At 42.4% G+C, this 24,275-nt stretch overlaps 1 protein-coding gene across 3 annotated transcripts in view; it reads left to right on the top strand.

Moving 5' to 3' along the window:
- LMCD1 (LIM and cysteine rich domains 1) overlaps window positions 1-23,973 on the top strand; it is a 60,713-nt gene extending 36,740 nt beyond the window's left edge. The window contains exons 3-7 of one of the 3 annotated variants that reach the window (XR_014507617.1): window positions 133-388; window positions 10,383-10,718; window positions 18,967-19,182; window positions 20,207-22,460; window positions 22,508-23,973. Coding sequence is in view for 1 of the 3 variants with exons in the window: in XM_083426435.1 (XP_083282561.1) it covers window positions 133-388; window positions 10,383-10,718; window positions 18,967-19,182; window positions 20,207-20,365 (967 nt within the window). In the remaining 2 variants the exon portion in view is untranslated. Of the gene's footprint in view, window positions 1-132; window positions 389-10,382; window positions 10,719-18,966; window positions 19,183-20,206 lie in introns of all 3 variants that reach the window. The other 2 variants (XR_014507618.1, XM_083426435.1) reach the window with 2 other exon arrangements.
- Window positions 23,974-24,275: the final 302 nt, after the last annotated feature.

Here is a 24,275-nt window from a genome sequence, read left to right on the forward strand (position 1 = left end):
TCCTACGCCATGATCCATTTCAATATTTAACCTTCAGTGTTTTTGAAAGTTCATTCCTGAGCCTCCAAAAGAGCACATGCCTGTTTGGGGTTCAGCTTATATCAAAGGGTGACCTCATTTTGTCTCCCACAGGAAAATATGCAAGTCATGTAAATGCAGCCAGGAAGATCACAGTCTGAGCTCCGATGCAGAAGATGATCGGAAAATTGGCCGCTTGCTCTCCGATTCGAAATACTCTTCGCTCACTGCCCGGGTGAAAGGAGGTGATGGTGCTCGCATCTATAAAAGGAACCGTATGATTATCACTAATCCTATCGTGTCTCGGAAAGATCCAACATTTAACACTATTACATACGAATGGGCTCCACCTGGACTGACTCAGAAGCTGGTAAGATCACTCACCTAATTGTATGTAAGGACTACTTGAAATTTTCCAAAACACACAGGGTTTCAATAGCTGCTAAAGGATTTAGCATCTCCACTGTGTGTCCCTTTCCCCCGACCCTGAACCCCCTTTCTCACATCTTCTTAACTTACTGATTTTATATCCTGCCTTTCTCTCAGTGCAGCACACAAGGTGGGTTTGCCACCTACATTAAAACAGATACACCTGAAAACACACCATGCAGGTAACCCTATTAAAACAGCACTGAAAATGCTTAAAACCATTTAAAAAAACACACATGCACACAGTGCAATACCCACCCTCAGGAGACCCTGCCACAACAGTCAGTCAGTGGCCAAAGGCTGTCAGAACAAAAAAGTATTTGCCTGTCAGTGAAAGGAAAGTAAGATAGGAGGTCAGCCTAGCCTTCTGTGGGAGTTCCATTATCTGGGAGAAGCCACCTAGAAGGCACTCTCTCATTTTCTCACCCAATATGCCTGTGAAGGTGGTGGGACTGAGAGAAAGGCCTCCCTAGAAGATCTCAAAGCCCAGGCAGGTTCATATAAGGAGATATGGTCCTTCAGATAGCCAGGACCCAAACCATATAGGGTTTTGTAGGTCATAACCAAGACTTTTGAAGCAGCTGCTGTGAGAAACTTAAGGACAGATGAATTTTGAATCAAGACCTGCAGATCCTTGTCTTGGACTGTTTTTAATCATGGTTAATACATGGAACTAGAAGCTCAGATCTAGTATCAATCTATGGTGTTTCAAAATCTCCTGCATAGAGGATGAGTTGCAGTGATATCTCACCCTAAGCAATTTATTTTTATTGACTCCTGGGACCATTTCTGCTGTTGTAAAGGAGGGAAAACTTGAGAAAGCACCAAATAGTTATTTTTTTTTACCAGAAAGATATCTCTGCTACTTGTTTCTTGATTAATAAATAATGTTGAGGCAGCACATTCGCTTGAAATGTTTAGTGCTGAAAAATCTAGTAGGAAGGAATGGCTCTTTTTTGGCTACGTATGTTGTGCATTCAGGGGCGGGGGGATCTGAAGAATGGTGTGCTTTTCCTCTTTATATATGGCGTGAGGCCTTTGAATTTTCCCTCCCGAATTAATCTGCTGAACAACATGGAATTCAGTAGTGTATTAATTTCGAAGCCCATGTGATTAATATGTGATATTTGGTAGGGCGTAAGATACAAGAGGAGGAGTTTTCCCCTTCAGTGGTCTAGTTTTCAAGAAGTTGGGAGTGCTCCTGCTGACACAGTAGGGCATTCTTCCCTCTCCTCCTGCACATGCCCCACTCTAGCTCTGGAAGGTCAGAAGACCCCACAAAATAGCACTTTGGAGGAGGAGGAGATGGATCGCCCTTCACCTTGCAAATCCCCCAAACCCCACGTTTCCTGCCCCCCTTAAGCCCTACTGCACTGCCACTGCTGTGGGAAGCCAGAAAATGTAGGCTATTTTCCCTAGTAGCAGTGGGAGATGGGGTGGTGGATAAAGAGGAGAAATATCCCCCCCCCCTTCATTCCCCATCCCTATGCCAGTGGAGGCAATGACAGGAGAAGCGCAGGACAGGTTGAAAAGTCCACACCACACTGATCCAATCCCGCCCACCTGCCCAGCTCCGTCTACCTCCACTTTACCTCTTTCTCACCAGCTTTGGCAGCTCACCTGCTCAGGCAAACCTTCCTCCGCTTACAGCTCAGCCAAACCACGGCTGAGGCAGCTCGCAGAGGAACAGGCCAGGCTGTCCAATCACTCACTCACCTGCCTGCGCTGCCTACCTGCTGCCCAGTAGGTGGCCACATGAACTGCAACTTGATGACAACTTTACAGTTTTATTATATAGTAAGATACATAACTATCTATCTATCTATCTATCTAGCCATTTATTTATTATTTATTTATTTATTTATTTATTTATTTCATTTATATCTCACCGTTTCCTCCAAGGAGCTCAGTGTGGTGTAGATTGTTCTCCCCACTCCTTTCTTAATCCCCACAACGATCCTGTCATGTAGGCTAGGTTGAGAGTTCCAAGGTCAGCCAATGAGCTTCATGGCAAAGTGGGAATTTAAACCCTGGTCTCCTAGGTTCTGGTCTGACACACTAACCACTGCATACATGACAGAGTAGACGTTTATCAATCTTTACACCTAGAAGCTTATAAAACATTAGTTGCTTTCTCCGCTAAACCACTCATATAAATGGCCCGGACTTCCAAGGCCAGACGTTTTCACCATGGCCCAGTATGTTGTCTATCCTTGACTAGCATGAAGAGATGGAGATGCTCAAGAACAGACAGAGGGCAATAAGAAGAGCCTTATGTAAGCAAGTATCCTAGAGTTGCCTTGGGTGACCTTCTAAAGTTACAGTTCACCTCAAACCTCCCTGTTTGTAAAAGTTCTTTGTCACAGGAAAGGAATGAAACTGGAATTCTTGGGAAACCTGTCAATCTCCTGCAGCATGCCTCAGTCCCAAAATATATCTGTTGCTCTTGAAAAGAGGGCAAGACACGCGGACAAAGTGGTCTGGGATTGGCCCAGTCCTCTTGGTAACCAATACGGTGCTCTGGGACTGACTGTGTAATGCGTAAGATGGTTCAGTGGATAATGACAGCTGAGGTAGGTAGCCCAAGAATCTAGAATAATAAATCGCAAATATCAACCCACCTGGCAGTCAATAGCTGCTTACTCATTGCATATTATGAGAATCTTATTTGGGGTAATTGGTGGCTAGTTCTGTGAGGTGGAAAGTAAAAGATTATTTTCCCAAATACTGCAAATGTGAACCTGTTGTTCAGGTTCTGCTTGTAGGCTTTCTATGGGCACCTGGTTGGCAACTGTGAGAACGGAGTGCTTGGCTAGATGAGCCTTTGGCCTGGTCTAGCAGGGCTGCTCTTATGCTCTAAAACACCTTCAGGTTTGACACAACCCTCGGTTTCCAAATGCACAAACAGTTTACGTTTCTCTGTAGCACAGTTGGATGGACTGAGAGAGTTTGGAATAAGAATTCTACTTTGAAGGTTTGTAATATGGATTGCTACAACACTGGCATGCATCCTCAGATATGGGTATAAATTTATATATGTTTCTAAAAATGAACAAGAGCAAGTCTTGCATTCTTCAACATTTCGATGGATCAAAGGCACAGAGTCACTACTTCGCTACTTCTCTTCCCTTAAAATTTCATAGATTTGCTTCGGGTGGTCATTAGGTATGTTTGCACATGGTCATTTCGAACCCGATCTCCAGTCCTTCCTCAAGTGGGGGGCAGTGGCCAAGACATAGGATTGGAACTAATGCTAGTTCTACTCAGAGTAGAACCATTGAAGTTAACGGACATAGCTGAGAGGTACATTAATTTTACTCTAAGTAAAACTTAGTTGGCTGCCACCCTTAGGGCTGTATTCAACAGCACTAAGGCAGATGTTCTGTTAGGTGCAAGGATTTTTCTTGAACCTTCTCCCCCTCTCCTCCCCCCATGCACCCCCTAAATGTGTAATGTGGGTTCCCCCAGCCCTCCAGAGCAGATTTGGAGCTGGCGCAGGGCATGTACAGGAAGAGGAGGAGACTGGGAAAGGCCCATTAAGGTAGCAGGAATTCTTCCAAAGGCTTCCACTAGCACAGCAATTTAGTTGAATAGTTGAATACAGCACTGAGGTTTTCCTCATGTCACTAAGAACAAGTTTTAATTACTTACTTGAGTTGACGAAGTTATTTAAGCCCTCAATAAAGTTTCTGTGACCACAATAAATACCTTTGTTATTCTCCTTCTATATATAGGCACGTGAAGCTCAGGAATTTGATATCCTATCGTTGTGAAAACAAGTAGTGCCCTTTAACTCGAGTACATTTATTTAATGTTTACAGTTTACATGTTTAGAGTTTTATCTGTGTTTTGGTTGCGTTTTCCTGTGATTCTTAAAGTTTTGGGTTCTTGTTGACTGTTTAGATGTTTTTAGTTTCCATAGGAGGGAATAACTTTTGACACACACAGAGAATCGGTCTCATTTATTCAGTCAAGTGCTCTACTCTATCCCTCGTGCATAGTGATAAAACCTTTCATATCCAGCACTACTGAATGATGTCATGTAACCCAAAGTATAATGCTTCATAAGGAATGTGCCAGATCTAGCCCCCAACTGCATTTAGAGCACTATACCACCACTTGAAGCAGTCATGGATTCCCCCAAATAATCTTGTAAAGTATTGTTTCTTAAAAGAAACTTCCCCCACCATTCCCCTTAAAGACCTACAGTTCCCACAGTTCCCTGGGGAAAACGAGTGATTGTCAAATCACTCTGAGAATGGTAGCTCTGTGGGAGGAATAGGGTCTCCCCACAAACTCTCAGCACCCTTAACAAATTACACTTTCCTTTAAAGAATGACTCTTTAAAGTGGTATAATACTGTTTTAAAGCTATTGTGCAGATGGGACCATATTGTTTGCAACTTGGAAACACAAATACTACAATTGAACCATCGGTGGCTTTGATAGCATAATCTTCTGCAGCATCTGACTGGAGCCTAACAAGTTCCAAAATCAGGTCCAGCATTCCTTTCCATGCCCAGTATTTGGACTTGGCTGACTTGATACAATTGTGAGAACACATGAAAATACATTCAAGATATCTGGAACAGGTTTAGCCAGCAAGATTTGATTTAGCTGCGTGCCGTGATATCTACACTTTAAATAAAAATACTTTTTTCTTCACCTTCAAACTGACTTAAGTTGATTTCTAAGCTGTTTCCCAGAACTGTGTTCTACATGCCAAGAGGGATTTGGAAGCAAAAGTGATACGATTCAACAGCTTAAGAGGCAGAGTACACCAAAAATAAGGACATTTCCTCAATGTAAGGTGATGGATTAAACTCTGGGTGGCCAATTTGGTGCCCTCCTGGTCCTGCAGGGCTGGGAAAGGGAAATAACCTCTGTGAAACAGGCTGCAGACTCCACCTTCAATTTCCTCTGCCCCCCCCCCCTTTTTGTGGTCTACAGCACCCATTATCCCTGGCCATGCTGAGGGTAAAAAGGAAATTAGTTCATAAAATAACTGAAGGAACTATCTCCTAAAATAGTGAAAATAATTTTCTTTTCATGAGCTTCTCCCCACCAGCTCAATATGGTAAAAGCAAGTTGTTTCGGCATACGTTTAAACTTCTGCAATTTTTCCTCAGTTATGAGAAGATTGTGTTGTGCTGCTGGTTTAGCAGATGTATGGCGGCATTCTGTCTGAGAGGAAGAAGACGCCCATGATAACCCTCAGTGAGGCATGCTGGGTAGCCATTCCCAATTTGGAAGCATTTGCATCCATGTTTGTATGGACAGTTTGTCCAAACGGGTAAAGGCCACGAGTTCCCCAAATGTGGATTGGAATGACTGCTGTCGCACCTAATCTATCACTGGTTACAGCATTTCCTTTCTGGGAAGGAAGGAAGGAATGACTGCTTATGTGATGTTCACCTTGTTCACTGTGCCCTCTAGTTGCTTTAGGGTTTACTTTCATCAACCTCAGCCAGCGTAGCCAATGGTGGAATTGTAATCCCAAGCAACTAGAAGGGCACCAGTTGGATGGGGAAGGCTGGCATGAACAATGTTGAGCTAGTTGACCGTATGACTTGGGATAAAGCAGCTTTATTTTTAAAATAGAAAACTAACATAGATAACGGTTAACATTTTAGGGCTCATTTTGCTTGTGTAACTGCATTGGGCATATTGTTTAAACATTTGGGGAACAGATCTTCTATTGCAAAGCGCTAGTGGGTTATGTTGCATGTTTCAAACAAGCAATACTTTAGCCTGCTGAGGTGTTTAATATACACCCTAACAGTTGTGCTGTTCATTAGGCAAGTGCTGACCAAGGTGGAAATTAATTGAACTCTCCTGAAAGCTGGTCTCTAAAAAAAAACCAGTGAATGGCCAACTTGGCTGCCTATGAACAAGTCACGCTATAAGAGGGAAAAGGTCCCTGTCAGAGAATCTCTCTCTCTTTCCTAAGCTCTGTTCCATAAAGAGATTAACTGCACTGAAAGTTCTCTGCATCCTTTTTGCAAATGTTAATCTTGAATGAGACCAGCCTTTCGTCTCCAGCTATGAATTAAAAGCCAGTGGCTAACTTGATTACCGGTACTTACACATTGCTTTATGTTAGATTCGAAACACGGGTCTCCAAATAAAGTGCAGACTTTTCTCATTCCCCCCCCCCCATAGCATTGGACTGTGTGCTTGAGTAATAAAATGAGTTGGCTACTGGCCACTGAACTTGGTGGCCACCCCTTGCCACCAGCTCTCTTGTTTGGCACTCAAAAAAGCAGTAGAGATTGCAGGGGGGGGGCGGTGTTCAAAGGTGTAAAGTCAGCAAAGTACTGATTTATAAATTAGCTTACTTAGGTTAACTAATGGCTTTAGAGAAGGGAAAATGGAAGACCTTCCAGACTGTATACAACCCTGCAAAATTTTTCTTTTTGTCCCCCCCCCCCAGCACTAAATTAGAATCATTAACATCTCGCCCAAGTGCTGTTTGTGTGCTACATGTGGGTTTATAAGGCATTGCAGCTGGTGGTTAACTGTTAACAAGCTTGCCTTTCCATGGCTTTTAGCCAGCTAAATTTTGGCAACCACTTGAATGTAATCTTTCATAAATAGGAAGCATGTCTCCAGGCACATACTTAATATTTGCTAGACACTAGGGATGCCAAAAAGGTTAAGGGAGATTGAAGTTTTGGACTTGTGCCTTTGGTTTTTGTGACACCTGATGTGTGCTGGGGCTCTTTCTTAATCTGTTGTGTTTCTGGGGTGTCAATCAAACTTAGGCTGGAGTGGGGCAGAGATGGGGCATCTGTGTCCTACCCTATCTGGCAGGAGCAAGGTATGTTGTCACCAGGCCAAAAGCAGTGAAAAGGAAACCCTGACTGATGATAGATAGATAGATAGATGATAGATAGATAGATAGATAGATAGATAGATAGATAGATAGATAGATGATAGATGATAGATAGATAGATAGATAGATAGATAGATAGATAGATGATAGATAGATATTGCATATCTATTCTGAGTGGTTCAAGACTAGGCCCAATCCTCCTTACAAGTAATCATCCCAAAATCCTCAGGGGGCCTGTTGTGATAACTTTACGAGACACCTTAAAAGATAAAGTTGCTCATATATTTGCTTAGACCTTGATGCCTCATTTGCAGCAGTGTCTGAGAATGTTAACAGTATCATCTGGTTTGATTTTATGGGGTGGGTTACAGTTTCTGTGGTCCAAGGATGTAGACAAGACTTGTGTTCAGGCATTCAGCTGAATACAAATGTTCGTATGAGTCACACCCCAATGTCTCTGCCCACTCAGTTCCTGACCTTTCCCCATGTCTGCAGGCTGATTATATTCATGTTTGCTTCATAGTCACCCCATGTGACTAGAAATCCTGATAAGGCATAACTGTGCCCCAGTGACCTCTCAGTTGGACCACTGTAATATGTTATACATGGAGCTGCCTTTTGAAGTTAGTCTAGAAGCTTCAGACCTTTGTCAGAGTAAAACTGCTGGAATTTTGACATGTACAGCATAGTTGTATATTTTGCAAGTGAACCTGTTTTTTTATCCTCCAGTTGTCGTGTGTTTTGTTTTGGGCAATTTAATTGTATAAAACCAGCAATTTTGCTGAAGAACAGTCTATAAATACTTGGGGAAATGCTTCAAAAATTATTTGAAAATGTGAAAAGCCTTTGACATGACACAGCAAGGATGGAGAACCTGTGGCCTTCTGAATGTTGTTGGGCTTTGACTCCCATCAGCCCCAGCCAGCATTGCCAAAGGCTCAGGAAAAGCAGGACTTGTGAGTCAACAACACCTGGGAGGCTGCACATTTCCCTCCCTGTGATACAGTATTTCTGCTGCATGCTCTGTGCATGGGTATTGCATCATGAAAGGATGCTCTTGACTTGACTAAACCTGACATACAGTTTGGCTGCACAAGACTCACATAAGGTGGCTGTGGTGTGGAACCACTGGGAAAGTCCTTACTGGTTGTCAGTGCTGCCATTTGGGATGCAAGTTGTAGCAGATGACACAGGTGGTGTTGGTGGCATTGTTTGCCTGACCTCTCAGCTTTGGGAGTGGTAAGGTGGGGGAGCCAATGCGGTGCTCCTGCCAGCACATTTGCCCACCACTGCCCACCACTTCTTTGGGATTGGGATGTAGACTGATCTTCTCCAATCCTCTGGCCACTGCTGAGTTTTCCAAATTTGCTGGCATATTGAGTGTAGCACCTTAACAGCATCATCTTTTAAAATTTTAAATAGTTCAGCTGGAATATCATCACTTCCACTGGCCTTGTTATTAGCAGTGCTTTCTAAGGCCCATTTGACTTCACTCTCCAGGATGTCTGGCTCAAGGTCAGTAACCACACTACCTGGGGTGTACGAGGCATCCATATCTTTCTGGTATAATTCCTCTGTGTATTCTTGCCACCTCTTCTTGATGTCTTCTGCTTCTGTTAGGTCCTTTCCACTTTTGTCTTTTATTATGGTAATCTTTGTACGAAATGTTCCATTCATATCTCCAATTTTCTTGAACAGATCTCTGGTTTTTCCCATTCTATTGTTTTCCTCTATTTCTTTGCATTGCTTGTTTAAGAAGGCCTTCTTGTCTCTCCTTGCTATTTTTTGGAAATCTGCATTCAATTTCCTGTATCTTTCACTATCTCCCTTGCATTTTGCTTGCCTTCTCTCCCCCGCTATTTGTAAGGCCTTGTTGGACAGCTTTCTTGCATTTCCTTTTCATTGGGATGGTTTTAGTTGCTGCCTCCTGTATAATGTTACGAGCCTCCATCCATAGTTCTTCAGGCACTCTGTCCACCAAATCTAAATCCTTAAACCTGTTCCTCACTTCCACTGTGTATTCATAAGCGATTTGACTTAGATTGTATCTTACCAGCCCAGTGGTTTTTCCTACTTTCTTCAGTTTAAGCTTGAATTTTGCTATAAGAAGCTGATGATCTGAGCCACAGTCAGCTCCAGGTCTTGTTTTTGCTGACTGTATAGAGCTTCTCCATCTTTGGCTGCAGAGAATATAATCAATCTGATTTCGATGCTACGCATCTGGTGATGTCGTCTCTTGTGTTATTGGAAAAGAGTGTTTGTGATGACCAGCTTGTTCTCTTGGCAGAACTCTATTAGCCTTTGCCCTGCTTCGTTTTGAACTCCAAGGCCAAACTTGCCAGTTGTTCCTTTTATCTCTTGACTCCCTACTTTAGCATTCCAATCCCCTATAACGAGAAGAACATCCTTCTTTCGTGTCATTTCTATAAGGTGTTGGAAGTCTTCATAGAAATGGTCAATTTCAGTTTCTTCAGCACCAGTGGTTGGTGCATAAACTTGGATGTTTGGATACTGTGGTGCTTGGATGCTTGGATACTGTGATGTTAAAAGGTCTGCTTTGGATTCGTATCGAGATCATTCTATCATTTTTGAGATTGCATCCCAGTACAGCTTTTGCCACTCTTTTGTTGACTATGAGGGCCACTCCATTTCTTTTACATGATTCTTGCCCACAGTAGTAGATATGATGGTCATCCGAACTGAATTCGCCCATTCCTGTCCATTTTAGTTCACTGATGCCCAGGATGTCAATATTTATTCTTGCCATCTCATTTTTGACCACATCCAACTTACCCAGGTTCATGGTTCTTACATTCCAGGTTCCTATGCAATATTTTTCTTTACAGCATTGGACTTTCCTTCCTTCCAACAGGCTAAAAAACAGTTTCTATCCGTGGGCTGTCAGGCTGCTGAATGGAAAATAATATAGTGCAACTGACTTTGGGGTTTGGTGTGTTGTGTGACAAGCGCACAAAGTGCAATGAGATTGAGTGTTTGTTTGGGGGGGAAGGCACAGTTAATTTCATTGTACACAGGTTGTACATTGACAATAAAGGTATCATTATTATCTTCTCTCTCTCTTTTTCTTCCACGTAAATCAGGCTACCCAGTACATGGAACTGATTTCAAAAGAAATGCAGCCAGTGGCTGGTACAGAAGGTGCTTATTATCGTCGCAGGAGGTTGATGAGACAGCTTCCTATTTATGACCAGGATCCTTCCCACTGCCGGGGCCTTTCGGAGAGTGAAATAAAGTTGATGGAGGACTTTGTGAAGAAATACAAAGATGGCGTTCTTGGCGTCGGGGAAGTTGCACTGCCAGGTCATGGAGGAACTGCCAAAGATGATGGGAAACAACCTGATAAAGGCATTCCTGCAAGTAAAGAAGTTGTTTCTACCAATGGAACCCTGGGTGATGTGCCAAAAGGGCAGGACTTGGTAAGTATGCAATGGCTTCCCTGGAGGCATATAATCGGGATACATAGTGCATGGAGTTGCATAGGAAGGAATGGAGCATATTTCTGTGTTTGGCCAAAAGTGGTTTAATGAAAGAAAACAATCTGTCTGCCAGAAGTGCTTAAAACAACTGAAGTGTATTTTTCGGTATCGACTCCCCAGTAATCTTGGAAGTCTTAGTCCTTGAGTTCACGAGGCCGTCATGCTCACAAACTTACTAATTTTGGAGCTTTTTCTGAAAAACCTTTGTAACAAACTGGTGGCAATGTCTTTTTAGAAATATTTTTATTTTCCAAGGATTTTTTAAAATGACGACACTTTTGCATTCAATTATACACCAAATTCATTGTGTTTGACTTCCTCCCCCCCCCCTTCCTAATTCAATCATTCATCATCTTGCATATAATTATTTTTCCTTTGTAATTTTCAAATCTTAATTATAAATACGTTGTCCATATTTAACACATTGTAAATGTTACAATAACCCTGCTAATGTTTTAACATATTTACAGTGTTCTTTAACATATTCTAGAATTATCCTCATGGTAAGCTTTGCCATTTCGGCATATTCTATCACAGGCATAGGCAAACTCAGCCCTCCAGGTGTTTTGGGACTACAACTCCCATCATCCCTAGCTAACAGGACCAGTGGTCAGGGATGGTGGGAGTTGTAGTCCCAAAACAGCTGGAAGGCCGAGTTTGCCTATGCCTGCTCTATCATCTTGATTATCCATTCTTCCAAACTGGTGGCAATGCCATGGATGTGTGAACTGGGAGAGCAGGTAAGTTGAATAAATGGAGAGAGGTGGGGGAGAGAGACAGATTGAGGAATGGGTTGGGCAGAAGTCGTTTGAGGACTCCCAAAAGGTGAGCTTGGGGAGTGGGATTTGCAGGTATGAGCTCCTTTTTTTCTTTCTTTCTTGCCCAATGCTCTGTAGCAGCAGTGAAACGTACATACAGTGGTACCTCGGGTTACATACGCTTCAGGTTACATACGCTTCAGGTTACAGACTCCGCTAACCCAGAAATAGTGCTTCAGGTTAAGAACTTTGCTTCAGGATAAGAACAGAAATCGTGCTCCAGCAGCAGCAGGAGGCCCCATTAGCTAAAGTGGTGCTTCAGGTTAAGAACAGTTTCAGGTTAAGAACTGACCTCCGGAACGAATTAAGTACTTAACCCGAGGTACCACTGTATTGGCTCTGAAAGGTCCCCATATCTGATAGTGTCTCAGTCCCTGCTCAAATTTTTGCTAGAGCAAGGGTAGGTGGGGGATTGTAGAGGGCAAGCTATCAAAAGGGGGAATATTACAAACAGTGAAAACCCTTTGCAAGTTCATTGCTAGACCACGTTGCAGTGACTCAGTCTGGGAATGATTTTTGTTACCCATTCTAGGGGGGAAATACACACCACCCTTCCTATCTTAAGGCTAAGACTTCCGCTTAAAGGCATTTGTAAAAACCATCTTGGCAAGGGAGGTTTATTTTGACTGCAAGTTCATCCCTCCAAGTAAATACATACCTGTGGTGTTTATTCTCCAGAAGAATTTAATGCTTTATTTTTTTCCTTTGGGCACCAGTGGAAAAGCTAAATTCTTTGAGAAGCAATTACAAAAGCTCCATTTGTGCAGATGTCGTGAGACTGCTAAACTATGGGGCTGCTCTGCAAAATTCCATGGAAGGTTCTGACATTCCAAAAATTGGAACATTTAAGCTTTTGTTTGGATTAGCAAAAAGGAACCTGTGTTAAGGGCTGTGGGTGGGTGGCTAGATAGATTGTCCTCAGGCTATTCAATCAACAAGTGTTAGGATGTTGATAAAATCTTGTAGAATTTAAAACAAAGTACAATGCAAAGTGACTGCTTCTCACTTTGGTTTACAACTGCAGGTTCCTGGTGTTCTCTCAAAAAAAGATCTACTTTTTAAAACTTCTTCCCTGTTCAAATTGTTTAGAATACATCTCAATACTTGGCAGTAAGTGTACCATCACACTGCTGAAATCCCTATAATTTTTATCTGATCATCTTGATTTTTTAAAAAATAAATAAATTAGCAATTACACGTCTACTCTATAATTTTCCGGGAAAATTGAATTGTGTGTGATGTGCCAGCACTTTGCTGTGCCAGGCTGCCATTATGAAGCAGTAAGTGAAAATCTGCAAAGCCACAAAACATTGTTCACAGACTAGTTTCCTTCAGTGCAATAGCAACCTTTTTCTATGACACATTGAGTGTGGTCCCTTTGCACGTACAGACCCTCCTGTTAAAAAACTTTTTGCTATACACACTTGCATGTTCCCTACTTCTCTGAGAGATGAGGGGAAACCCAGGGGTGGTGATACAAGTTTGGATGGAGTCTTCTAGCATCCTATACAGTATAACATTTGGTGGCATATTTGTAAATAATTAGGTGCAAAATTGCTAATTCTGCATTGGGTTCTCAAAGGAAGAAGCAGTACCCTAAGACTAAATCAGTTTTAGCCATCCCTAGCCCAAACACTTTCAGCCCTCTGCCTAATTCAAACTTAGCAGTGACAACTGGTTATGACAATTCTCTTGTCTCCCAACTCTAAGGGAGGTCAAGACCAGGGCCGGATTTATGTATAAGCTAAACAAGCTATAGCTTAGGGCCCCACCCTCTTGCCCCCCCAAAAAATTATGAGTAAAAATTGTAAATTGTGTTTCTAAAGGAACTTTGTTATTGCCCAATGCCAATGTGTTTGCGTTATTAAGTTTGTTATGAATAAAAAATCATTTTAAGTTAGAGCTTAATAATTATTTCACTATAAATATAAAGGTAAAGGGACCCTGACCATTAGGTCCAGTTGTGGCCGACTCTGGGGTTGCAGCGCTCATCTCGCTTTATTGGCCGAGGGAGCCGGCGTACAGCTTCCTGGTCATGTGGCCAGCATGACTAAGCAGCTTCTGGCGAACCAGAGCAGTGCACAGAAACGCTGATTACCTTCCTTGCACTTTGACGTGCTTTCGAACTGCTAGGTTGGCAGGAGCAGGGACCGAGCAACAGGAGCTCACCCCGTCGCAGGGATTCGAACCGCCTTAATTGTATTTCAGTTCAACAATTACTTTGATAAAATACATATTTTGTTATGTGCAAATGGCTTTAGATACCTATTAGGCCTATATATTACCATATAGCATATATTCAACACAAAAAACAGCGACAATTTGTTGTTGATAACGGACATCTGAACATATAAAGGGCCCCATTACCTTCAGTAGCTTAGGGCCTCATCAAACCTAAATCCGGCCCTGGTCAGGACCAAGAAGGCCTCTCTTTTTGCATCCGTTGCAAAACTACAGGACAGGTTTCTTAATGCAAACTCTGCCAGCTTGTAAAAAATACAAAATCCTGCATTTGACAAAGTGAGCTCTGGTCCACAAATATATCTATCAGTCTTTAACGTGACAACATAGTTATGTATCTAATTTTTGCATATCTGCAAAGTATAAGGATTTTTGTGATTTTAAGAATGCAATCGTTAAGGATACATACTACAGTTTGGATTTTTTTTAAAAAAATCATGTTGCTTGAGTTCCAAGTTAACTGCACTGTTGAGTAAATACTATCTTAGTAAATTAGTCAGATTCACCTGAATGATTACAGAACATTCTGTGCGCTGGTGGAGAAGTCACTCCTTTGCCAATTTTACCCTGGCTCTGTTGAAAGAAAACGAACTGTGCAAAGAGGACGCAGAAGCATGGAAACCTACAAGCTTTCCATCCACTACTAATCAGAATTCACCTCTGTTCCAGAGCATTCTTTGAAGCCAACAGCAGTCAAATAAACACTCGCTGAAAACGTACCCACATTTGTTCAACCACAAGGACTGCAGCTTTCAAGACATTAGAGAACACCAGTATTAGCGCCAAACATTGAAACCATTTGGATGGGGGGGGGGGGACACTGAAGCTTTTTGCTGTTATTCCGTAATTTTGGTGGCTCATGCTTCAAGCATTAAAATCTGAGATAATGGTGAACTAGCACAGTTTATACTGATTTTGGGAGGGGGGGGACTTGCCACAGTTCATGGGGGAATTCCTGTTGGACATCTATACACAGTGCCGGATTTACGTATAAGCTAAACAAGCTATAGCTTAGGCCCCCACTCTCTTGGGGGCCCCCAAAAAAATTAAAGGGGAAAAAACTGGATGTACATTTCCAAAATATGATAAAAAACAAAATCATATATTTACACCTATTATTATTTCATGTTAAAACAAGTTTCTAGAGACTAGATTATGAGTCTTTGTAAATTGTGTTTCTAAAGGAACTTTTGTTATTGCCAAGTGCCAATGTGTTTGCATTATTAAGTTTGTTATGAATAAAAAATCATTTTAAGTTAGAGCTTAATAATTATTTCACTATTAATATACTTCTTCTTAATTGTATTTCAGTTCAACAATTACTTTGATAAAATACATATTTTGTTATGTGCAAATGGCTTTAGATACCTATTAGGTCCATATATTACCATATAGCATATATTCAACACAAAAAACAGTGGCAATTTGTTGTAGACAAAGGACAGCTGGACATATAAAGGGCCCCATTACCTTCAGTAGCTTAGGGCCTCATCAAACTTAAATCCGGCCCTGTCTATACAATTAAACCTAGAGCCAAAGCAATCCAAAATTTCTGCCGCTGCAACTACAGAGCAACATCCCCAGTCCGGTTCCTTGTAAGGTTGCCATACATACGTACCTGGAATTCTGCAGTTGGAAGCAATGTCCGACAGAAATCGGCAAAACATCCGGGAAAATCCAGGTGTGTGGAAGCCCATGTTGGCATATTTCACTTTTTGAAATATGGCAAACCTAGTCACTTGCAGGGGACACGGGTGGCGCTGTGGGTTAAACCACAGAGCCTAGGACTTGCCGATCAGAAGATCAGCGGTTCGAATCCCCGCGACGGGGTGAGCTCCCATTGCTCGGTCCCTGCTCCTGCCAACCTAGCAGTTCGAAAGCACATCAAAGTGCAAGTAGATAAATAGGTACTACTCTGGCGGGAAGATAAACGCCGTTTCTGTGCGCTGCTCTGGTTCGCCAGAAGCGGCTTAGTCATGCTGGCCACATGACCCGGAAGCTGTACGCCGGCTCCCTCAGCCAATAAAGCGAGATGAGCGCCGCAACCCCAGAGTCGGTCACGACTGGACCTAACAGTCAGGGGTCCCCTTACCTTTACCTTAGTCACTAGCAGCAGCAGCACCAGGAGGAGGAGGAGATTGATGGTGTCCTGATCTCTGCACCAACTCCATACTGGTACTGTGATCATTTCCGATCCTGGCTGTGACAGCAGCCTGAGGGTCCAGTGGCTGCTCAGCCCCTTCCTCGGCTCATCCCCTTCTTCAGAATGCCCTGTGTCAGGGCTTTCCACCCAACCCCACTAGCAGGGATACTGCAAGCAGGCCTTCCACATGCATACTGAGTGGGCAGAAACAGGGAGTTCTGCAATGGCGAAGTGATGCCTGTCTGGCAGGAAACTGGCTAAGCTGCCTGAAGCAAGTAGAGGGCTCTTCTCAGTCCAAACCTCTCACAACTCAGTGTAAGTGTCTTAAGACTGAACACACAGTAACTACCTCTTGGAGTCTCATTTTAAACCTCCAAGCAAAGTTCTCCCCGCCAGTGCAAAACACCTCTCCGTAGGCCTTCAGTGACATGGTCAACTTGCATAGCAAGCTTGTAATAAAGGAAGAGGCTAAAAACGGCAGTCTTCAAAGAGTTTGGGGAAATCCATGTACAAGTCTTGGCTTTCCGAGTCCTTTTCTTGAGATTCAGCTTGGGGCTGGAACACAAATGTTCCACTGATGCCAAAGCTTCCCTTCACAGGAAAAGAGTGGTTTGTGTGCTTAAGGGAGGGATTCTTCGGGGAAGCTGTTTTTGTTTTATTTTATTTCAGTGGAAATGGAAATGGAAAAAAAAAGCTGTCAGTATTAACTAAGGAAATATTCATTGGCATGCAATGTGATAAGCCACATATTGAAAATAAGTTCTCACCGTGGATACTCAGGGGGCCAACAGCAGCCTTTCCTTACGGTTGCAATAGCAGAGACTTAAAAGCAAACAAACTAGCCTTATATCAAAAAGAGGCAATTTTTTTCTTCTGCATGCCTTCTAAGATCAAACTAGAGCACCCTCAACTCTTAACCATATAATGTTTAATTGTATTGTTCTTTGAGTGGCTGGGAAAACCCAGCCAGATTGGCGGGTACAAATAAATTATTATTTTTTATTTATTTATTTATTTATTTGCATGACAGGATGGGGGAAAGTTCATAATGAGCAGGGCAAACCAGACCCTGAATCTGCTGCGCTAGAGGGGGCTTCAGTGGAGTAGAAGCTGTCCAGTTCCACCAGCAGGGAAGCTCCATTGGTGAGGGGTACCCCAATGAGTCTGGAGTGAGCAGGCAAAAGCTGCCACCACCAGTGTCTGTCTGTCCCATCCCCCCCATTCAGTAGCCAATAGAAAACCAAAAATGGTTTTTTGCTGCCATGGCTAGCCAGGAATTAAGATTATAGCCCAAGACTATAAAAGGCTGAAACAAATACAGTGGTACCTTGGGTTACATACACTTCAGGTTACATATGCTTCAGGTTACAGACTCCGCTAACCCAGAAATAGTACCTTGGGTTAAGAACTTTGCTTCAGGATGAGAACAGAAATCAGGCTCTGGCAGCGCAGTGGCAGCAGGAGGCCCCATTAGCTAAAGTGGTACCTCAGGTTAAGAACAGTTTCAGGTTAAGAACGGACCTCCAGAATGAATTAAGGGCAGGGGATGTCTTAGGCCTCAGTTATCTTAGGAGGTTCCCATGATCACACATGCCCTGTTGAACAACAGCCGTACAAGACTTCTCAAACGCTGCTAAAAAATTACTTGGCAATATTTGCTAGGAAACAGGATTAAAAATCCCAATAACAATTTATTAAAATAAGAGCACGAGAAGAGCTATCGAGTCAAGAATCCTCTTCTCACAGTGGCCAGCCAAGTCACTGTGGGGAGCATAATATTAACATGAAATTACAATGTTACTTAAAAACAAAAACCCACTTGAATTTTACTTTCGCAGGAAGTAACAATTTTCTTTGCCATGTTGTATAAAGTGCAACTTTTTTCCTAGAATTTGTTTCTATATTCATTTGCCATTTGCACTCGTAAATGAGGTGTTATTTTCGCTGCTTTAGCCAAATCTCAAACTTTATTAAGCCACTGTTTCCAGGGAGGGTATATGTAACTTTCCATTTTCAATCCAGTAACATTCTTGCAGCTATTAACAAGTAGAAGTTAATAGGTAAATAAGTTATGATAGGTGAAGAAATACTTTCTTTTGTTTGTCCTGGAACTTCTAACATTCATTGGATACCCCTGAGTTCTGGTGCTATGAGAGAAAGAAAAGCTTTCCTCTATCCCCTTTCTCTGGCTGATTTTATACACTTGTATCATGTTTTCTCTAAGCTAAGAAGTCCCAAATGTTGTAAACTTCCCTCAGAGCCGCTCCATCCTGTTTATCATCCCCTTTTCAGAACCTTTTCCAACTCTACAGAATACTGTTTTGATTCATATCCCTACTATTTTTTAAAGCAGACTGTCTGCTATATAGCTTGCTATCTGCGTTGTAATCCATCACGGGAGATCACAATTGAATTGATAAAACAAATAAATATTACAAATATGAATCTAATTTCTGAAGATTGTTCTTGCAGTAAAGAACAATTAGTATTTTATTATTTTAAAATGTATTTCTATGATGCCTTAACAAGCCCCAGAAGGGAGAAAGAGTTCATTGTAGTCTACATTTTGCTCAGTTCAGTTTTTTTGTTTTGCAATTGAGTTACGATTGGAATACTTGCTGAAATACCCTTAGGGCACGTCAACACACTTTGCCCTCCCTCTGTAGCCATGGACCAACATTGTCCTGTTCTCTTGCCAATGCTGGCCTGGCGGCAGAGCCATGAAGAGTCTCCATGCAGTGGTGCCGATTGATGTGTTGAGCTATAGCATGCAATAAACTTGCACACTGTGGCTGATTTAAATGCTTCCACTTGGAGGGCCTAAGGCATGAGATCCTAAAAGCTGGCCCTGAGCTTAAGGTGAATGGGAGCTGGCTGACACGAAGCATGAAATTGTACCTTTGGCTGTGAATTAGTTGAGCAGTGCTTTATTATTCCTTGCAAAAGGGTGGATGAATATTCATTACGGCCTTACTTTCTTCTTCAGTTCTGCGACCTCTGCAAGCAGGTGCTGCCCTCAGAATCCCCTGTGGTATATGCCAGCAGAGGAGGCTATGACCGTCAGTGGCATCCCGCATGCTTTGTGTGCTGCAAGTGTTCTGAACCGCTTGTGGACCTGATCTACTTCTGGAACAATGGGGCCATCTGGTGTGGGCGTCATTACTGTGAGAGCGTAAGGCCACGCTGTGCGGCCTGTGACGAGGTATGACAGCTGGGGAAACGGAAGTCTCTTCTCCTGCATAGCTCTCAATTTCTCTGCCTATAAGAAACTATCAGCTCCGAGGAATTGCGTTTGGCCGAATGCCTCTGCAAAATGAATACTTGCCTCCAGTGTATGAGTGCTTTTTGGGTGGGGGTGGGGATTTTGGTGGTTTTGAGGGATAGAAAATGGAACAGGTGAATGGGGGTGGAACCATAACTAATCAGTGAGGAACCTGCTTAGTACCAGGTACAGAAATATAGGGAGTGGTGTGCAGCTTTGAAAAAAGTGTGAGTAGAATGACTTCTGCTTGCACAGCTGAGCTTTCCTGTCCCACACTGTCCCCAGAGGGTTGGAGGAAGCCCTAGAATAGATTTGGGGTCAGGTGAGGGAAGAGGAGAGGGGGAAAGTCCCATTGCACAGCAGGTCATTCTGCTTGCACAAAGGACTACTAAGCACCACATTAAATTCAACTCAGTGGTCTGATCTGCCTAACATGGTGAACTAAACTATGACTTACCAGGACCATGACAACATGCAAGCTCTTGGAGATGATCTCTCAGCCACTCTATTCCTCCCTCATCCTTTTTGGTACAGGGTCTTTTGGATTTGCGTTTGCCCTACCTTGTTATCTGAAACTGGGCTGATAGTTAACGTCTCTCCTTGCTAACCATGAGCTGTTTGAAATATATTTAAATCACGGAAACCAGAAGCATTTTAAGGTGCTCTATTTTTTGTTTCAGTTTTATTTTAATAAGCAGAGGTTCTATAGAAACCAAAAGCGGAATATAAACATGCCCTACAGCTTTGAATTAGCTAGGCCAAACTACTTCCGTAGTTTATGTTGAGAGATATCCTCTTTTGGTGTGTTGCTAAATAGTAATGATGCAAACACTGCTTTGTTTTATATGTGTTTTGGCTTGTCAACTGCTTTGTTTGTGTGTTGCTTCCATAATGAAGCAGTTATAGGACTTGGCTGGCTCTAGGAAGAAAGTGACATGATAAATGGAGTTGTTTACTTCCACAGATAATATTTTCTGAGGACTACCAGCGAGTCGAAGGCCTCACCTGGCACAAGCAACACTTTACCTGCCTGGAGTGCGAGACCTTGCTGACAGGCCAACCATTCATCCTGGATGCAGCCAACCTGCTATGTACAACTTGTAGCAAAAACAAGCATCCTTAGTCGGCATGAAGTTTCTCAAACCAAAGTTTTCATTTTCTGATGCCATCCAGATTTGAATCAATGGGATAAAAACACGGGGGGGGGGAGTGAAGAAAGTCACTTCACAGTGGATTTGGACTACTATGGCTATTTACAATCATGTTATCCTGCGAAATGAGATTGGAAATGATGACAGGGTAGCAAACACATCGGGGTGAAATATAGAGTATGGAATGTTTTAGTTCTTTCTAGAGTGATATAAACTAATGTTCTGGAAACCAATGGCCATAATGTTCAATTACTGATTGACTTAATGTTACACTCTCTAATCAAGGGTCTCTAGAAACATGCAGAATTCTTAATTTTGCTGTTGGGCCTCACTACCTTTCTTGTTATGAAAGTGTTATATTTATAGATCGAAACCACCACACTAACTCCAGCCAAATTAGTGGCTTTAAAGAATGGAACTAAGTGGCAAAACGTATATAACCCTGACGTTCACAAGAACTTTCTCTTCTTTGTTGTAATGACCGACTTCTCAGATGCAAGGGATCTGCTTATTAACTTGTGTTTACAAGTCAAGTACTGTTAAGATTACTATAGTAAACTGTTTGTCTTCATGTTTGTCAAGATATTGGTGTAATCATGGCTTGTGCAGGGTGATTGGAACAGATGTATATTGCAACTTGCATTCAAATAATTCTAGCTATAGCTATAGCTAAAGCAAAATGTGTTTGCCTTACACTTAGTTTTCAGTGGGCTTTATGGGGATGGATAAATGGTTTGAGCTGGTTGTTAGTCTGTCCCGTATATTCTTTTTCTCGCCCCAATTACTTTGTTACCCAGTTTCATACCTATAAAAATCTACCACATGGAGCAGTTCTATTGCGACAGCCAAGAAACGAGTGATGAGTAACAAGAAGCGAGTGATGAGTAACCAGTTTGTGCTCAACAGTTTCTTAACTTTCTTTTAACTCCACTCCTATTTACCTTCATTGAAACTGGAGGATGAGCTCAAATGTTGGCAGAAACACCCTTGCTCATATGCTTTGGTGACTTAGAAATAATAATGAACCTGGGCATTATGTCAACTCACTTACTATTTGGTCTCAGCTACTGGATCCTATTATACATATGGAGACCTTCAAGTCCTTCTGAATCTTATTCTGCCTAATGTTTATGATGAGACTCTCATCAGCTTAAACTGTACGATGTTAAGAAAACAGCATGTGATCATGAACATTATCCAAGGCACATCCAACAAGATGTGCATTGACTCTTGTGATAAGAGTACATTGGAACATGTAAAGTCTATTTAGTTCCTAATCATTCATTTGCTTGGGGTTAGAAGCAAGGCCAATATTAGTTGCATGTCTTTATGAAGCTGAGACTTTAACTCAGATTAAGCCCATTTATAACAGATAACCAAGGGAGCCCTCAGAATCTATAGAAACAATTTTGTCGTTACTAGTTCTGTAAATATTTGGTTTGGTTGACTAGTCCAGCAACAATCGCCAATGTACTGTAAGCATCTGTCGGGATACAGTGGGAGCAGAAGTTACCTGAGGTGAAGAACTGGAAAATAATTTCAATTAATTCTTCTGATTTGAGATATAGCACATATTAGATGCTTGTATTTTGCTTTCAGACATATAATCAGTGTGGCTGTTTAAAGAATTTATGGAAACTAGGTATGTACAAAGCATAAGCTTATTCAGTAAATTTAGTTTTGGACAATGGTTTTTGGCAGCACAGGAGAACTCCATTCGGCCTGTTATATATGCACAGTGAGTTTCTGGGTTGAAAATAAAAACTGCAATCCATTGATGCAACTATGCTGGCAAATCACCACCAGTTATGACTGAGTTGACACTCCAAGCAATGTGTAAATAAGACATAGTGGCTTGTGGAACACAAATACCTGCTCAAGAGCCATTGCAGTGTGTGCCTCTGAACTTGCTTGGGGTGCACTGATTTCAGTAGTGCTTACCTGTGACACCTACCTGCGGCTGTAAATGTAAATACACCAGTGAATATATTCATTTATTTACCCAGCCCCTCCAATGTGAGTACTTAAAATCTGGAGCAAAAATAAAATGCACAGCTTGTTTGGCTAGTGGTAGCTGATGTGGAAATGTATACTTGAACAGCATTTCTTAGCAGGTGGTCACTGGTAAAAGAAGGAAAAATCCCCACAATTTTATATATGATTTCACCTGCTATAAAAATAATTACTTTAAAATCAATGCAGCACTCTTAACACTTTAAAAAAAAATATATTATTTTTAAGAAGCCTATTGAAGTGTCAATACAGCTCCAATGCAGACATCTATAGGGATGGTATTTGGGTGTTCAGCCGGTAGAGCCAGTGTGGTGTAGTGGTAGACTCGTAATCTGGTGAACCGGGTTCGGTTCTTCGCTCCTCCACATGCAGCTGCTGGGTGACCTTGGGCTAGTCACACTTCTCTGAAGTCTCTCAGCCTCACTCACCTCACAGAGTGATTGTTGTGGGGGAGGAAGGGAAAAGGAGAATGTTAGCCGCTTTGAGACTCCTTCAGGTAGTGATAAAGTGGGATATCAAATCCAAACTCTTCTTCTACTCTTCTTCTCTTCATCACACATACACATGCACGGAAAACCTGTGACCATCCAGATGTTGTTTGATTCTTAGTCCCATCATCATTTTTGACCACTGACATGGTTGGTTTGGGCTGGTTGCAATTGTAGTCAAACAGTATTTGGAAGGCTGCAGATTCCCCATCTCTGCCACAGAGAGATGGACCATGCGGTACATGGGTCAAAGGAGCAATAGCCTCATCAAAAGCATGCTGGACTTCCTATAATGCCTCAGAATGGATAGTAAAGATGGCGTCCATGGTTTTGTAGCATTCTGCCACGTAGCAGTCAGTGAAGTCAGCTGCATCAAGTGACTGATCAGATTTGCATGTAATCCCATTGCACTTGTGTTGCAAAGGATGCTACTACAGACAGTGGCATATGAAGGGGGGGGCGGGGGAGTGCACCATTTGGGGAAAGGGTGCCATCATGGCTGCCACCCCTCCCGGACGCACGCTGCGGCCTCCCGGGACACGCACCACACGCAGCGCAACCCCAGATGTACGTCATGCCCCTGCGTCACTTGCCACGCCCCCACGGGTGATGCATCATGCCCCTGAGATGCACGCCAGCCACGTCTCCGCCTGTTCTCCGCTCCAGGGGCTGCAGCATGTTGCTTCGCCATTGACCACAGTGCTAAAAGAAGTAACCCATTACATAAGTTTGGCAGGATGTCTTAAGGCGAAACACATAGTTCTGATTGGACAGTCTGGGCAGTCGGTTTGACGGGGACAGAATTCACCAAATTCTGACCCCCATACAATCCACCCCCCTTTTTCTTTTAACAGGACTGCAGGTGAAATAGCACTTGGAGAATTATGCCTATCACCTCAGCGCAGGTAGTTTATATGTGTATAGTGTGAATAATAAAGAAATAGTCATGTTCTTTAAGTTGTGGAGCTTAAAATATCTAATACTTCCCCTAACATTAACTGACAAGACATGGAAAAAATGTTTCTAAATGCTTAAATATAAAGTATTCGAAAAAATAAAATGTAAAGAAATGGAAGCCTTTTGAGACGTGTCTTCATCACTGTTGTATCTTGGCCTTTAAGCAACTCAGGTGTTTTTAAAAAGTTTTTCCTGAAAGGAATATACTTTGCAGAAGGGGCAGAGTCAGAAAGGGGAGAAGGATAATGCTGGCAATGCTTTCACTCTCAGATTTGGAAGGCTGGAGTTCAGGTCTTAGCCCTCATCTTGTCACCTCATAGTTGAGAGAGAAGAGAAAGCAATAATAGATGAGCTTGGAACTCTGTCTTTTGGTCACATTAGAATGTGGAATTCATTTAGAGTCACCTTTAAATGTGAACTTACC

This window comes from Podarcis tiliguerta (assembly GCF_965153285.1).
Source record: "Podarcis tiliguerta genome assembly, chromosome: 2".
Classification (NCBI taxonomy): Eukaryota; Metazoa; Chordata; class Lepidosauria; order Squamata; family Lacertidae; genus Podarcis; species Podarcis tiliguerta.